Source organism: Tachypleus tridentatus, chromosome 7 (genome assembly GCF_004210375.1).
Source record: "Tachypleus tridentatus isolate NWPU-2018 chromosome 7, ASM421037v1, whole genome shotgun sequence".
In the NCBI taxonomy this organism is placed as follows: domain Eukaryota; kingdom Metazoa; phylum Arthropoda; class Merostomata; order Xiphosura; family Limulidae; genus Tachypleus; species Tachypleus tridentatus.
The window spans coordinates 107,811,974-107,827,951 of NC_134831.1; the positions used below are offsets into that span (position 1 = coordinate 107,811,974).

Genomic DNA, 15,978 nt, shown 5'->3' on the forward strand with positions numbered 1-15,978 from the left:
TTTCAGCTGCAATCAGTACCCCCTCTTTCCTTACATCTTGATCTGCTTTGCCAACCCTGTTCACCAACACTCCATTCTACACCATACATCCTCCATTTTGATGCTTGGCTTTTGTCAGGTCTTTGATGAGGAGTTCTGGTTTCTCTTCACATCTAGCTTGTTCCATTTGTTTTTCCTCTTTGATAGTATATCAGCATAAGTAGAGCATTTTTCGTTTCTGGACTTTGACTCAGGAATTACAGGATTCTCACATGGCTTTTTGAGAGAGACTCCTTGGTTTTGGGGTTTGACATTATCCCATACCTTTCATTTTTTCTACTTCCATAGGATCTTTGCTTCACCTGTCCCTTCCATATTGATTCATTTCTTTCTATTTCAGTGGCTACCAACCATCTATTGCTCTTGGACTGGCACATCAACGTGATCCTCCATGCCCTTGTCTCCTTCCCAATGTTATCTCATTTTCATTTCTTCTCATCAGATCCATCACCTTACCTCTCATCTTTGTCAGCCTTTGGAGATTTTCCATTTGGGTAGGTTGACAACTCCACACACATTCATTTTCTGCTACCTCTTTGCTTCCTCAAAGTATTGCCTGGGAATATTCTCCAGAAGTTGTGGCTATAACACAAGATAAATCTGTACTAATTATTACTTTTTTTTTAGGGAACCATACTTCATCTTCAGTTTGGATCTTGCTCTTTAGCAAGTGATGTCTGACCAGTATTTTGTATGTATTCTGAATGGGCTCCACTTAGATGGCTATTAACCATTTGCAGAAATCCTTCTATAAAATCTATACTGTGGGATATGTTGACTTCTGTAATTCCATGTCTGTGTTTGCATACCCTTTAGATGGGGTGTTTTACAAGATCAATCAAACGTAAATTCCTCATGATACTTGCATCATAATATGCCCATTCTGGACCACACCATCCATGGACAACATGGGTAAAGGAAAAGGGGTTTGCTTCACATTCTTGTTATGCCTTGATTTAATGAATTGGTGTGGACTGCTTTTAAAAACTGGGTTTCATTTTCACCCATTGCACTGTCGTGGGTGTTGCTGTCCATCTGGACTCTCCAGTGTACTCCCGCTTTTCTTTTATAGGAGTACAGGAGTCAGTACCACTTAACAGTTCCAAACCACTGGTGTGGTTGGCTATGAAGGTAACCTGCTGGATAGATTACATACAGTTCAGAATAGGGTGGTTGTGTTCTGCTAGTGTAGAGAGAGTTAAAGATCCTCTGGATGGGTGATTTGAAACACCTAATTGCATTTCACCCCTTCAAGTGGATGCTGCCCTTCTACTTTTCTGTGGATGTTAGCACTCAGCATGTAAGGTTTTGGAGTGAACCAATTACAGAAGTCTTTGCACAGGGTTTGGATTGTACAGTTACCTCTCTTGATTGCTCTTCTGTGTAGTAGGTTACAGAAGGCCTACATGGCATGTTTCTGCTTCTGTTTTCAGAACTCCTTTACTTTGAGGTTGTTGATGATGTGGTTCATGGTGGCTGGGTTCAAGTGCATGTGATGCAGAGATGCCAACCATTACGATTTTGGTGTATACATTACGACTATACGTTCATACAGACAAATATTACGACTTGTTGCAACTCCCAAATTATTATATATTATATAGGCCTATACAATAAAGTGATAAATTATTCCCCCAGGGCTTGAAAGGGGTGAAAAGAAAATTTCTAGTGAGATACAAATAAATTTTGATAATAAATAAAAGACATAGTTTAAATGGCTACTTGCGATAATCATGTTTGTTTTTGAAATAATAAAAAAATATTTGTATCTCCGACGTCTACCAATAGTTTGAGTGCAGTGCTTCTCCATACTGGGTACATGGGGTAATCTATAGTTGCGTCATTAGTGCTTGTCAGCCAATCAGCTCTCGGGTAGAGGGGTATTTCTCATTTTCTAAGCGGCATAGAAACACCAATGTGATCGTTCACAAGATAGAAAAAAAGAGGCCTTGTTCACCAGATTGTCTTGTTTCTGGCAAATCTAAAAGGACTAAAACTGTGAAAGGGCTCTGTCTACAATCATTACTCTCAGTCATTTGAAATAGTTGGTATATCTGGTGATGAACTTACTTATTATTCCATATGACTTATTCCTGAGTTCCTGGCATTAGGTCATCCTGTAAATTCCTGGAGTTTTCTGATAGGTTTCTCTGGACTCTAGGACTTAAGGTGAAGGTAGTATATGTTCTTATCTTATCATAGCAAAAATGTTGGCACCCAAAAAGTGAGGTTTTAGGATGTAGTTGACTTGCCAACTGTGGTCCTTTGCACCCTATCTGCTCAACACCTGAGGGTGCATAATTTCTTATGCACTTTCCAGCATAGAATTGAGTCATTCTACTTCTTTTATTGTTTCTCTTGCATCATCCTGTCTCATGCTGGTGTGCTTTCATCTTGTTTTGCCATGTCCAGTTCTTCAGACCTTTTCACCTTTCATGGCAAAGAGATACCTTACAAAGATGTGGTGTGGTGCCTCTCTTCAGATCTTTTGATCTGTTACTCTCAATTAAGGGTGTCCTTTTGATGCTTCCAGGGGATACACATGTGTTTCTCTCACACTGATCTCTCCTCCAATTCAATGTATAGTTCAAGCTAATCATGTAAGAAGAGGTAGGGTATTATATTAGAGTTATAATTTTTCCAAATGAAAATGTTTATCCAATCGGTACATCCCACCCTTCTTTCTCACTACCTCCCAGTACTTGTGTTTTATGCCACACTTTGAAGTCATAGTTCAGTGGTTGCACATTGAAAAGTCACATGATGGTAGTGCTCATCTACAGTCACGTGAAAAAGTTAGAACACCCTATGAAAGCCTGTGTATTTGTGTAACATTTTTCGATATATAGATATTTAATCTCAATTTTAACAATACTGAGAGATTATAGGAATATAACTAAGCAATTAAAACTGAAGAAAATACTTTTCAAGATCTTCTGTAAATGTCATGCTACAAAAATGCATCTTCTAACTGAGGAAAAAGTCAGGACACCCTACCCCTCTAATAGCTAGTGTTACCCCTTTTGACTGAAATAAATGCAGTGAGACACTTCTTGTAGCCATCTACCAGTCTCTGACATCGGTCTGAAGAAAGTTTGCTCTACTCCTCAATGCAGAATTCTTTCAGCTGTGAGATGTTTGAGGGGTTTCTTGCATGTACAACCCATTTCAAGTCACCCCACAGCATCTCAATGAGTTTAAGATCTGGGCTTTGACTTGGCCATTCCAGGACTCTCCATTTCTTAGTTTTTAGCCAGTCCTTGGTGGATTTACTGGTATGTAAGAAAACGTTTGTTACAAGATACACTGACAAATAGTGATAGAAGAAAATAATTTTATGGAATTGTCATAGTTTGTTATTACTACATCAGATTCTTAAGTGACATATTAAGGTTTAGTTTAGTAGTTTCCTTTATTTAATTTTCTTCCATGTGAAGTAAATTTAGATAATATTAAGAGTTATGTAGACATCTAAACAATAACATTTAAGTGTGTTTGTGAATGTTTTACTAATTCTGTGTTTTCTATTTTAATATTGTATAACCTAAAGGCTAATTAGTACACATGTCAGTTACTTTATAAAAGAATGGTCCCAAGTAAAAGTAAGTTCAGTTTTCATTTAACTGTCTAAAAAGTTAAGTTTTAAATTCGTACATAACATATTTTAAACTTTATTAATCTAGTACTGAAAATCTTCAAGTTTTTTCATTCTCTCTCTCTCATCTTTTTTATTATTTGGGGGGAGGGATCATGGGTTTGTTTTAAAGGTAATGGTCAAGTTCCATTATTTAGTTTGGCAAGAAGTAACTGAACTAGGGACAGCTATAACAAATAGCTATTAGGTAGCTTTGAGCAAAATCCAATAGGCAAAGTTTTACATCTTTTAGACTTTTCTGCATCAAAAACCCTTAATGTAAAATTACAGTGAATTGTATGATTTTGAATTACAATTCATTATTATTAACAGTTTTTGTTTATTTTGAAGGTGGTATTGTTAGAGCACCTAGAATCACAAAGGTCTGAACTAATTCAACGAACTGAAGCAGCAGAAAGAAACTATGAGCAAGCAGAAGAACTGTTGCAAGCCACTCAGTTAGACTTGGCTAATTCAAGACAGCTGGTTGATGACTATCAAAGTCGTTGTGCCCTTCTGGAGAAGAAATACTCCAAAGCCAAGAAGCTCATTCATGAATTCCAGTTAAGGTATACAGCATTTGTTCCAATGTCTTTCTTCTAATAACTTTTTAGATGACACTTTATTGTTACTTATTGTTCTCTTATCATTTTATAACTTGTTTGTCTGAGAAATTAACAGTTGTCTTATAAAACATGATTATTAATTCTATATCATTACTTACTGTTGTCTTGTGGTTATTTTATAACTTGTTTGTCTGCTGAGAAATTAACAGTTGTCTTGTAAAACATGACTATTATTTCTGTATCATTACAGTTGTCTTATAAAACATGAGTATTAGTTCTATATCATTACCTACTGTTGTCTTGTGGTTATTTTATAACTTGTTTGTCTGCTGAGGAATTAACAGTTGTCTTATAAAACATGACTTTTAGTTCTATATCATTACCTACTGTTGTCTTTGGTTATTTTATAACTTGTTTGTCTGCTGAGGAATTAACAGTTGTCTTGTAAAACATGACTATTAGTTCTGTATCACTACCTACTGTTGTCTTTGGTTATTTTATAACTTGTTTGTCTGCTGAGGAATTAACAGTTGTCTTGTAAAACATGACTATTAGTTCTGTATCACTACCTACTGTTGTCTTGTGGTTATTTTATAACTTGTTTGTTTGCTGAGGAATTAACAGTTGTCTTATAAAACATGACTTTTAGTTCTATATCATTACCTACTGTTGTCTTTGGTTATTTTATAACTTGTTTGTCTGCTGAGGAATTAACAGTTGTCTTGTAAAACATGACTATTAGTTCTGTATCACTACCTACTGTTGTCTTGTGGTTATTTTATAACTTGTTTGTTTGCTGAGGAATTAACAGTTGTTTTATAAAACATGACTTTTAGTTCTATATCATTACTCACTGTTGTCTTGTGGTTATTTTATAACTTGTTTGACTGCTGAGAAATTAAGATTTGTGTTATAAAACATGACTTTTAGTTCTACATCATTGTCTTGTGGTTATAAAATAACTTGTTTGACTGCTGAGAAATTAAAAGATCTCATATGTCAGTAGTTTAGCATGCACAAGGCTTTATGGTGATTGAAGAACACTGTGTGTCATCAGACAAAAATGTTCAGCTTTTGTTTTGGTTGAGAACACCTTGTTTCAACAAACATTTAGATGTTTTTGTTATGGTTGGGAACATTGTATGTCAACAGACAAACATTCAGGAGCTTTTGTTATGGTTGGGAACATTGTATGTCAACAGACAAACATTCAGGAGCTTTTGTTATGGTTGGGAACACTGTATATCTGCAGACAAACATTCAGAAGCTTTTGTGGTGGTTGGGAACACTGTGTGTCAATAAATATTTTAGAGTTTTTGTTGTGGTTGAGAACACTGTGTTAATTGCTTGTGTTTCAACTTGTTTGGCAAAAACTAGTAACAAAATATGACATTCCAATTAATACCAAATTTATTAAAAAAAAGGCACAAAACTAAGGTCTATACTATCAGTGATGTTGAGAAAACTCACTTGTAGAGAAATATATATATAAAAATGGCTCGTTTTGGTTAAGAAAATATTTTACGTAGAGGAGTGAACAACATTTCGACCTTCTTCGGTCATCATCAGGTTCACAATGAAAGAAAGAGGTAACTGACTGGAAGCTGACCACATGTTTGGAAGGGGTTGTATAACTGAGTGTCGGAATGTAGAGGGTAGTGTTAGATGTTTGAATATATAATTTTATTTTATTATATTTAATATAGGTATAAAGGCGTCCCTTTATATTGGTTTATTTTGGGTTTAAGTTGTTGTATAATAAGGATTCTTTAATTTTGCGTTTGTTTATGTTTGTTTCTTTATTTAGTATTTGAGTGTTTTCTATGGTTATGTTGTGTTTATTTTACTTGCAGTGTTCAAAAACGTGTGAAGTTGACTTTTTATGTTCTTTGAATCTGGTTTCCATTTTTCTACTTGTTTCTCCAATATAGAAGTCGTGGCAGTTATCACATTGTATTTTATAAATAATGTTGGTGTGGTGTTTGTCAGTGTAGTTTTTACATAGTATAGACCTCATTTTTGTGCCTGGTTTTTGAATAAATTTGGTATTAACTGGAATGTCATATTTTGTTACTAGTTTTTGCTAAATGTTGGTTATTTTTCTGCTAATGTCGGGAATATATGGTATACAGAAATATATGGTTTTGTGATTTTTTGATTCGTGAGATATATTTACTTTTGTTGGTTGATTTTGCTTTCTGTCTAGGTGTGTGCGTGTATAATGTTTTCTACAGTTTGTGGAGGAAACTTATTGATGTTGATGAAGTATTGTTTTATTTTTGTCTAATTCATCATTAATTTTATCTGGTGAGCATGGTTTTATGGCTGTGTTTATTTGGTTTCTAGAATGTTGAGTTTTTGTTTTGTTTCATGTACTGAGTCCCAAGGAATGTATAGTCCAGTATAAGTTTTTTTTCGGTGAATTTCTGTTAAGTCACATAAAAAGTCACCTTCACACGTTTTTGAACACTGCAAGTCAAATAAACATAAGATAACCATAGAAAACACTCAAATACTAAATAAAGAAACAAACATAAACAAATGCAAAATTAAAGAAGCCTTACTTATACAACAACTTAAACCCAAAATAAACCAATATAAAGGAACACCTTTATAACGTATATCAAAATAATAAAATAAATAATATAAAATTATATATTCAAACATCTAACACCGCCCTCTACATTCCAACACTCAGTTACACAACCCCTTCCAAACATGTGGTCAGCTTCCGGTCAGTTACCTCTTTCTCTCTTTGTGAACCTGACAATGACCGAAGAAGATCACAACATTGTTCACTCCTCTACGTAAAATATTTTCTCAACCCAAACAAGCCGTTTTTACATATATAAGGTCTATACTATATTAAAATTACACTGGCAAACACCACACCAACATTATTTATAAAATACAATTTGGTAACTGCAACAACTTCTATATTGGAGAAACAAGTAGAAAAATGGAAACCAGATTCAAAGAACACAAAAAGTCACCTTCACATGTTTTTAAAATCTGCAAATCAAATGAACACAACATAACCATACAAAACACCCAAATACTAAATAAACAAACATAAACAAACACAAAATTAAAGAAGCCTTACTTATACAACAACTCAAACCCAAAATAAATCAATACAAAGGAACACCATTATACCTATATTAATAGATATATCCAACACCTAAGCACACCTGTACATTCCCACACTCAGTTACACAACCCCCTTCAAACATGTGGCCAGCTATCAGTCAGTTATCTCTTTCTTTCTTTGTGAACCTGACGATGACCGAAGAAGGCCAAAACGTTGTTTACTCCTCTACATAGTGCTTTCTTTACCAATAAGAGCCGTTTTTACATGTATAAACATTCAGGAGTATTTGTTATGGTTGGGAACACTGTGTGTCAACAGACAAACATGCAAAAGTTTTTGTGGTGGTTAGGTATACTGTGTGAACTATGAATCATGCAGGAAGCTATGTGGTGGTGGAGGGACACTGTGTGAACTATGAATCATGCAGGAAGCTATGTGGTGGTGGAGGGACACTGTGTGAACAGTGAAGCATGCAGGAAGTTCTGTATGATTTGTACTGTATTCACAAAATTGATGGAATCAATATAAATACTACAGTACATTAGTTCATCATGCTGTAATTTCTGGAAAGATGGTTATATGGTAAATTTCATACTTACACATATGATTTACATACAACAAGGGATTATCTGGGTTATCCCAGCCAGTATATTAAACTTTGAAATAAGAATGGCCCTAAGTGTTTTACGTTTATCTTTTGACGTTTATCAAGTCTCCGCTTAAATTCCTTGAAAGTAAGTACATTTACCACATTTGTAAATGATCCATTCCAAAGGCTAAGAATCGTTTTAGAAAATTATACCTGTCTCAGCTGAAGACAACTCCTATTCTATCAAAATTTATATTTGTGATCCCTAGCTGTACCATTCTCACTGTTAAATATGATACATCAGCACTATCTATTCCCTTCATTGTTTTAAACACTTAAGTTTTTCTTGAAGAGAAACCAATTTTAAGAATAACAACAACTTTGTCAAACTTATTTAGCAGAGAAAGAAAAGTCAACAGATCTCTGGAGCATAGAAGAGCTACCACAAACTCCAGGCCATAACACCATGGAACAAGTCTGGAATTTGTGGATTCATGATTGACAGAAGTATCAATTGTACTAAAGAATGCCAAACTGTTAACACAGGTTCAAGAAAACAATCACATTACACGAGAGATACAAAGATGTAAAGCTCTTATTGATGCCAAGCTAAATAAATATAAGCATTAAAGAAACTTAAGAAAATATTTGTGTACTCATTTTATAATAGTTTCCAGTAATATTAACATGAAATACTTACAGGTTAATTTCTGTACCAGACCAACAATTCATTTTCACACTATATATTATTTTTATTTTCTTCTTCCTAAGAAACGTTTTGTTTTATCTCAGAGAACAGGACTTTCTCCATCAAGAAGATTATTATATTCAGCAGCTTCAAGAGAAAGACGAGCAGTATAATGGATTGGTCAAAGGACTGAAAGATAGGGTAATCAGTTATTTATAGTTAATGTAGGATTGAAAGATAGGGTAATCAGTTATTTATAGTTAATGTAGGATTGAAAGATAGGGTAATCAGTTATTTATAGTTAATGTAGGATTGAAAGATAGGGTAATCAGTTATTTATAGTTGATGTAGGACTGAAAGATAGGGTAATTAATTGTTTATAGTTGTTGTAAGACTGAAAGATAGGTTAATCCGTTGTTTGTAGTTGTTGTAGGACTGAAGGATAGGGTAATCAGTTGTTTATAGTTAATGTAGGACTTGAAGATAGGGTAATCGGTTATTTATAGTTGATGTAGGACTGAAAGATAGTGTAATTAGTTGTTTATAGTTAATGTAGCACTTGAAGATAGGGTAATGAGTTATTTATAGTTGATGTAGGACAGAGATAGTGTAATCAGTTGTTTATAGTTTATGTAGGATTGAAAGATAGGGTAATGAGTTATTTATAGTTGATGTAGGACAGAGATAGTGTAATCAGTTGTTTATAGTTTATGTAGGATTGAAAGATAGGATAATCAGTTGTTTATAGTTAATGTAGGACTTGAAGATAGGGTAATCAGTTATTTATAGTTAATGTAGGACTTGAAGATAGGGTAATCAGTTATTTATAGTTAATGTTGGACTGAAAGATAGGGTAATTAATTGTTTATAGTTAATGTAGGACTGAAAGATAGGGTAATCAGTTTATAGTTAATGTAGGACTGAAAGGTAGTGTAATCAGTTGTTTATAGTTAATGTTGGACTGAAAGATAGTGTAATCAGTTGTTTATAGTTAATGTTGGACTGAAAGATAGGGTAATCAGTTATTTATGGTTAATGTAGGACTGAAAGATAGGGTAATCAATTATTTATAGTTAATATAGGACTGAAAGATAGTGTAATCAGTTGTTTATAGTTAATGTTGGACTGAAAGATAGGGTAATCAGTTATTTATAGTTAATGTAGGACTGAAAGATAGGGTAATCAGTTTATAGTTAATGTAGGACTTAAAGATAGGGTAATCAGTTATTTATAGTTAATGTAGGACTGAAAGATAGGGTAATCAGTTTATAGTTAATGTAGGACTGAAAGATAGGGTAATCAGTTGTTTATAGTTAATTTAGGACTTAAAGATAGGGTAATCAGTTATTTATAGTTAATGTAGGACTGAAAGATAGGGTAATCAGTTTATAGTTAATGTAGGACTGAAAGATATGGTAATCAGTTATTTATAGTTGATGTAGGACTGAAAGATAGGGTAATTAATTGTTTATAGTTGTTGTAAGACTGAAAGATAGGTTAACCAGTTGTTTGTAGTTGTTGTAGGACTGAAGGATAGGGTAATCAGTTGTTTATAGTTAATGTAGGACTTGAAGATAGGGTAATCAGTTATTTATAGTTGATGTAGGACTTGAAGATAGGGTAATCAGTTATTTATAGTTAATGTAGGACTGAAAGATAGTGTAATCAGTTGTTTATAGTTAATGTTGGACTGAAAGATAGGGTAATCAATTGTTTATAGTTAATGTAGGACTGAAAGATAGGGTAATCAGTTTATAGTTAATGTATGACTGATTGGTAGTGTAATCAGTTGTTTATAGTTAATGTTGGACTGAAAGATAGTGTAATCAGTTGTTTATAGTTAATGTTGGACTGAAAGATAGGGTAATCAGTTGTTTATAGTTAATGTTGGACTGAAAGATAGGGTAATCAGTTGTTTATAGTTAATGTAGGACTTGAAGATAGGGTAATCAGTTATTTATAGTTGATGTAGGACTTGAAGATAGGGTAATCAGTTATTTATAGTTAATGTAGGACTGAAAGATAGTGTAATCAGTTGTTTATAGTTAATGTTGGACTGAAAAGATAGGGTAATCAATTGTTTATAGTTAATGTAGGACTGAAAGATAGGGTAATCAGTTTATAGTTAATGTATGACTGATTGGTAGTGTAATCAGTTGTTTATAGTTAATGTTGGACTGAAAGATAGTGTAATCAGTTGTTTATAGTTAATGTTGGACTGAAAGATAGGGTAATCAGTTGTTTATAGTTAATGTTGGACTGAAAGATAGGGTAATCAGTTGTTTATAGTTAATGTAGGACTTGAAAGATAGGTAATCAGTTATTTATAGTTGATGTAGGACTGAAAGATAGTGTAATCAGTTGTTTATAGTTAATGTTGGACTGAAAGATAGGGTAATCAATTGTTTATAGTTAATGTAGGACTGAAAGATAGGGTAATCAGTTTATAGTTAATGTATGACTGATTGGTAGTGTAATCAGTTGTTTATAGTTAATGTTGGACTGAAAGATAGTGTAATCAGTTGTTTATAGTTAATGTTGGACTGAAAGATAGGGTAATCAGTTATTTATAGTTAATGTAGGACTGAAAGATAGGGTAATCAGTTTATAGTTAATGTAGGACTGAAAGATAGGGTAATCAGTTTATAGTAAATTTAGGACTTAAAGATAGGGTAATCAGTTATTTATAGTTAATGTAGGACTGAAAGATAGGGTAATCAGTTTATAGTTAATGTAGGACTGAAAGATATGGTAATCAGTTATTTATAGTTGATGTAGGACTAAAAGATAAGGTAATTAATTGTTTATAGTTGTTGTAAGACTGAAAGATAGGTTAATCAGTTGTTTGTAGTTGTAGGACTGAAGGATAGGGTAATCAGTTGTTTATAGTTAATGTAGGACTTGAAGATAGGGTAATCAGTTATTTATAGTTGATGTAAGACTGAAAGATAGTGTAATCAGTTGTTTATAGTTAATGTAGCACTTGAAGATAGGGTAATCAGTTATTTATAGTTGATGTAGGACTGAGAGATAGTGTAATCAGTTGTTTATAATTAATGTAGGACTGAAAGATAGGGTAATCAGTTGTTTATAGTTAATGTAGGACTTGAAGATAGGGTAATCAGTTATTTATAGTTGATGTAGGACTGAAAGATAGGGTAATTAATTGTTTATAGTTGTTGTAAGACTGAAAGATAGGTTAATCCGTTGTTTGTAGTTGTTGTAGGACTGAAAGATAGGGTAATCAGTTTATAGTTAATGTATGACTGATAGGTAGTGTAATCAGTTGTTTATAGTTAATGTTGGACTGAAAGATAGTGTAATCAGTTTTTTATAGTTAATGTTGGACTGAAAGATAGGGTAATCAGTTATTTATAGTTGATGTAGGACTGAAAGATAGGGTAATCAGTTATTTATAGTTGATGTAGGACTAAAAGATAGGGTAATTAATTGTTTATAGTTGTTGTAAGACTGAAAGATAGGTTAATCAGTTGTTTGTAGTTGTTGTAGGACTGAAGGATAGGGTAATCAGTTGTTTCTATTTAATGTAGGACTTGAAGATAGGGTAATCAGTTGTTTATAGTTAATGTATGACTGATAGGTAGTGTAATCAGTTGTTTATAGTTAATATTGGACTGAAAGATAGTGTAATCAGTTGTTTATAGTTAATGTTGGACTGAAAGATAGGGTAATCAGTTATTTATAGTTAATGTAGGACTGAAAGATAGGGTAATCAGTTTATAGTTAATGTAGGACTGAAAGATAGGGTAATCAGTTGTTTATAGTTAATGTAGGACTGAAAGATAGGGTAATCAATTTATAGTTAATTTAGGACTGAAAGATATGGTAATCAGTTATTTATAGTTGATGTAGGACTAAAAGATAGGGTAATTAATTGTTTATAGTTGTTGTAAGACTGAAAGATAGGTTAATCAGTTGTTTGTAGTTGTTGTAGGACTGAAGGATAGGGTAATCAGTTGTTTATAGTTAATGTTGGAATGAAAGATAGGGTAATCAGTTATTTATAGTTAATGTAGGACTGAAAAGATAGGTAATCAGTTTATAGTTAATGTATGACTGATTGGTAGTGTAATCAGTTGTTTATAGTTAATGTTGGACTGAAAGATAGTGTAATCAGTTGTTTATAGTTAATGTTGGACTGAAAGATAGGGTAATCAGTTATTTATAGTTAATGTTGGACTGAAAGATAGTGTAATCAGTTGTTTATAGTTAATGTTGGACTGAAAGATAGGGTAATCAGTTGTTTATAGTTAATGTTGGACTGAAACATAGGGTAATCAGTTGTTTATAGTTAATGTAGGACTTGAAGATAGGGTAATCAGTTATTTATAGTTGATGTAGGACTTGAAGATAGGGTAATCAGTTATTTATAGTTAATGTAGGACTGAAAGATAGTGTAATCAGTTGTTTATAGTTAATGTTGGACTGAAAGATAGGGTAATCAATTGTTTATAGTTAATGTAGGACTGAAAGATAGGGTAATCAGTTTATAGTTAATGTATGACTGATTGGTAGTGTAATCAGTTGTTTATAGTTAATGTTGGACTGAAAGATAGTGTAATCAGTTGTTTATAGTTAATGTTGGACTGAAAGATAGGGTAATCAGTTATTTATAGTTAATGTAGGACTGAAAGATAGGGTAATCAGTTTATAGTTAATGTAGGACTGAAAGATAGGGTAATCAGTTTATAGTAAATTTAGGACTTAAAGATAGGGTAATCAGTTATTTATAGTTAATGTAGGACTGAAAGATAGGGTAATCAGTTTATAGTTAATGTAGGACTGAAAGATATGGTAATCAGTTATTTATAGTTGATGTAGGACTAAAAGATAAGGTAATTAATTGTTTATAGTTGTTGTAAGACTGAAAGATAGGTTAATCAGTTGTTTGTAGTTAATGTAGGACTGAAAGATAGGGTAATCAGTTTATAGTTAATGTAGGACTTAAAGATAGGGTAATCAGTTATTTATAGTTAATGTAGGACTGAAAGATAGGGTAATCAGTTTATAGTTAATGTAGGACTGAAAGATAGGGTAATCAGTTGTTTATAGTTAATTTAGGACTTAAAGATAGGGTAATCAGTTATTTATAGTTAATGTAGGACTGAAAGATAGGGTAATCAGTTTATAGTTAATGTAGGACTGAAAGATATGGTAATCAGTTATTTATAGTTGATGTAGGACTGAAAGATAGGGTAATTAATTGTTTATAGTTGTTGTAAGACTGAAAGATAGGTTAATCAGTTGTTTGTAGTTGTTGTAGGACTGAAGGATAGGGTAATCAATTGTTTATAGTTAATGTAGGACTGAAAGATAGTGTAATCAGTTGTTTATAGTTAATGTAGGACTGAAAGATAGGGTAATCAGTTGTTTATAGTTAATGTAGGACTTGAAAGATAGGGTAATCAGTTATTTATAGTTGATGTAGGACTGAAAGATAGGGTAATCAGTTATTTATAGTTAATGTAGGACTGAAAGATAGTGTAATCAGTTGTTTATAGTTAATGTTGGACTGAAAGATAGGGTAATCAATTGTTTATAGTTAATGTAGGACTGAAAGATAGGGTAATCAGTTTATAGTTAATGTATGACTGATTGGTAGTGTAATCAGTTGTTTATAGTTAATGTTGGACTGAAAGATAGTGTAATCAGTTGTTTATAGTTAATGTTGGACTGAAAGATAGGGTAATCAGTTGTTTATAGTTAATGTTGGACTGAAAGATAGGGTAATCAGTTGTTTATAGTTAATGTAGGACTTGAAGATAGGGTAATCAGTTATTTATAGTTGATGTAGGACTTGAAGATAGGGTAATCAGTTATTTATAGTTAATGTAGGACTGAAAGATAGTGTAATCAGTTGTTTATAGTTAATGTTGGACTGAAAGATAGGGTAATCAATTGTTTATAGTTAATGTAGGACTGAAAGATAGGGTAATCAGTTTATAGTTAATGTATGACTGATTGGTAGTGTAATCAGTTGTTTATAGTTAATGTTGGACTGAAAGATAGTGTAATCAGTTGTTTATAGTTAATGTTGGACTGAAAGATAGGTAATCAGTTATTTATAGTTAATGTAGGACTGAAAGATAGGGTAATCAGTTTATAGTTAATGTAGGACTGAAAGATAGGGTAATCAGTTTATAGTAAATTTAGGACTTAAAGATAGGGTAATCAATTGTTTATAGTTAATGTAGGACTTGAAGATAGGGTAATCAGTTATTTATAGTTGATGTAAGACTGAAAGATAGTGTAATCAGTTGTTTATAGTTAATGTAGCACTTGAAGATAGGGTAATCAGTTATTTATAGTTGATGTAGGACTAAGAGATAGTGTAATCAGTTGTTTATAATTAATGTGGGACTGAAAGATAGGGTAATCAGTTGTTTATAGTTAATGTAGGACTTGAAGATAGGGTAATCAGTTATTTATAGTTGATGTAGGACTGAAAGATAGGGTAATTAATTGTTTATAGTTGTTGTAAGACTGAAAGATAGGTTAATCAGTACTTTCTAGTTGTTGTAGGACTGAAGGATAGGGTAATCAATTGTTTATAGTTAATGTAGGACTGAAAGATAGTGTAATCAGTTGTTTATAGTTAATGTAGGACTTGAAGATAGGGTAATCAGTTGTTTATAGTTAATGTAGGACTTGAAGATAGGGCAATCAATTATTTATAGTTGATGTAGGACTGAAAGATAGTGTAATCAGTTGTTTATAGTTAATGTCGGACTGAAAGATAGGGTAATCAGTTGTTTATAGTTAATGTAGGACTTGAAGATAGGGTAATCAGTTATTTATAGTTGATGTAGGACTTGAAGATAGGGTAATCAGTTATTCATAGTTAATGTAGGACTGAAAGATAGGGTAATCAGTTTATAGTTAATGTATGACTGATAGGTAGTGTAATCAGTTGTTTATAGTTAATGTTGGACTGAAAGATAGTGTAATCAGTTGTTTATAGTTAATGTTGGACTGAAAGATAGGGTAATCAGTTATTTATAGTTAATGTAGGACTGAAAGATAGGGTAATCAGTTTATAGTTAATGTAGGACTGAAAGATAGGGTAATCAGTTGTTTATAGTTAATGTAGGACTGAAAGATAGGTAATCAATTTATAGTTAATTTAGGACCGAAAGATATGGTAATCAGTTATTTATAGTTGATGTAGGACTAAAAGATAGGGTAATTAATTGTTTATAGTTGTTGTAAGACTGAAAGATAGGTTAATCAGTTGTTTGTAGTTGTTGTAGGACTGAAGGATAGGGTAATCAGTTGTTTATAGTTAATGTTGGACTGAAAGATAGGGTAATCAGTTATTTATGGTTAATGTAGGACTGAAAGATTGGGTAA

At 32.5% G+C, this 15,978-nt stretch overlaps 1 protein-coding gene across 9 annotated transcripts in view; it reads left to right on the forward strand.

Annotated features, from left to right (window-relative positions):
* Window positions 1-15,978, forward strand: part of LOC143256352 (uncharacterized) — a 149,047-nt gene that overhangs the window by 45,561 nt on the left and 87,508 nt on the right. For all 9 annotated transcript variants that reach the window (XR_013031277.1, XR_013031279.1, XR_013031278.1 and 6 more), the window contains exons 14-15: window positions 4,025-4,242; window positions 8,712-8,808. Coding sequence is in view for 6 of the 9 variants with exons in the window: in XM_076513462.1 (XP_076369577.1) it covers window positions 4,025-4,242; window positions 8,712-8,808 (315 nt within the window). In the remaining 3 variants the exon portion in view is untranslated. The remainder of the gene's footprint in view (window positions 1-4,024; window positions 4,243-8,711; window positions 8,809-15,978) is intronic.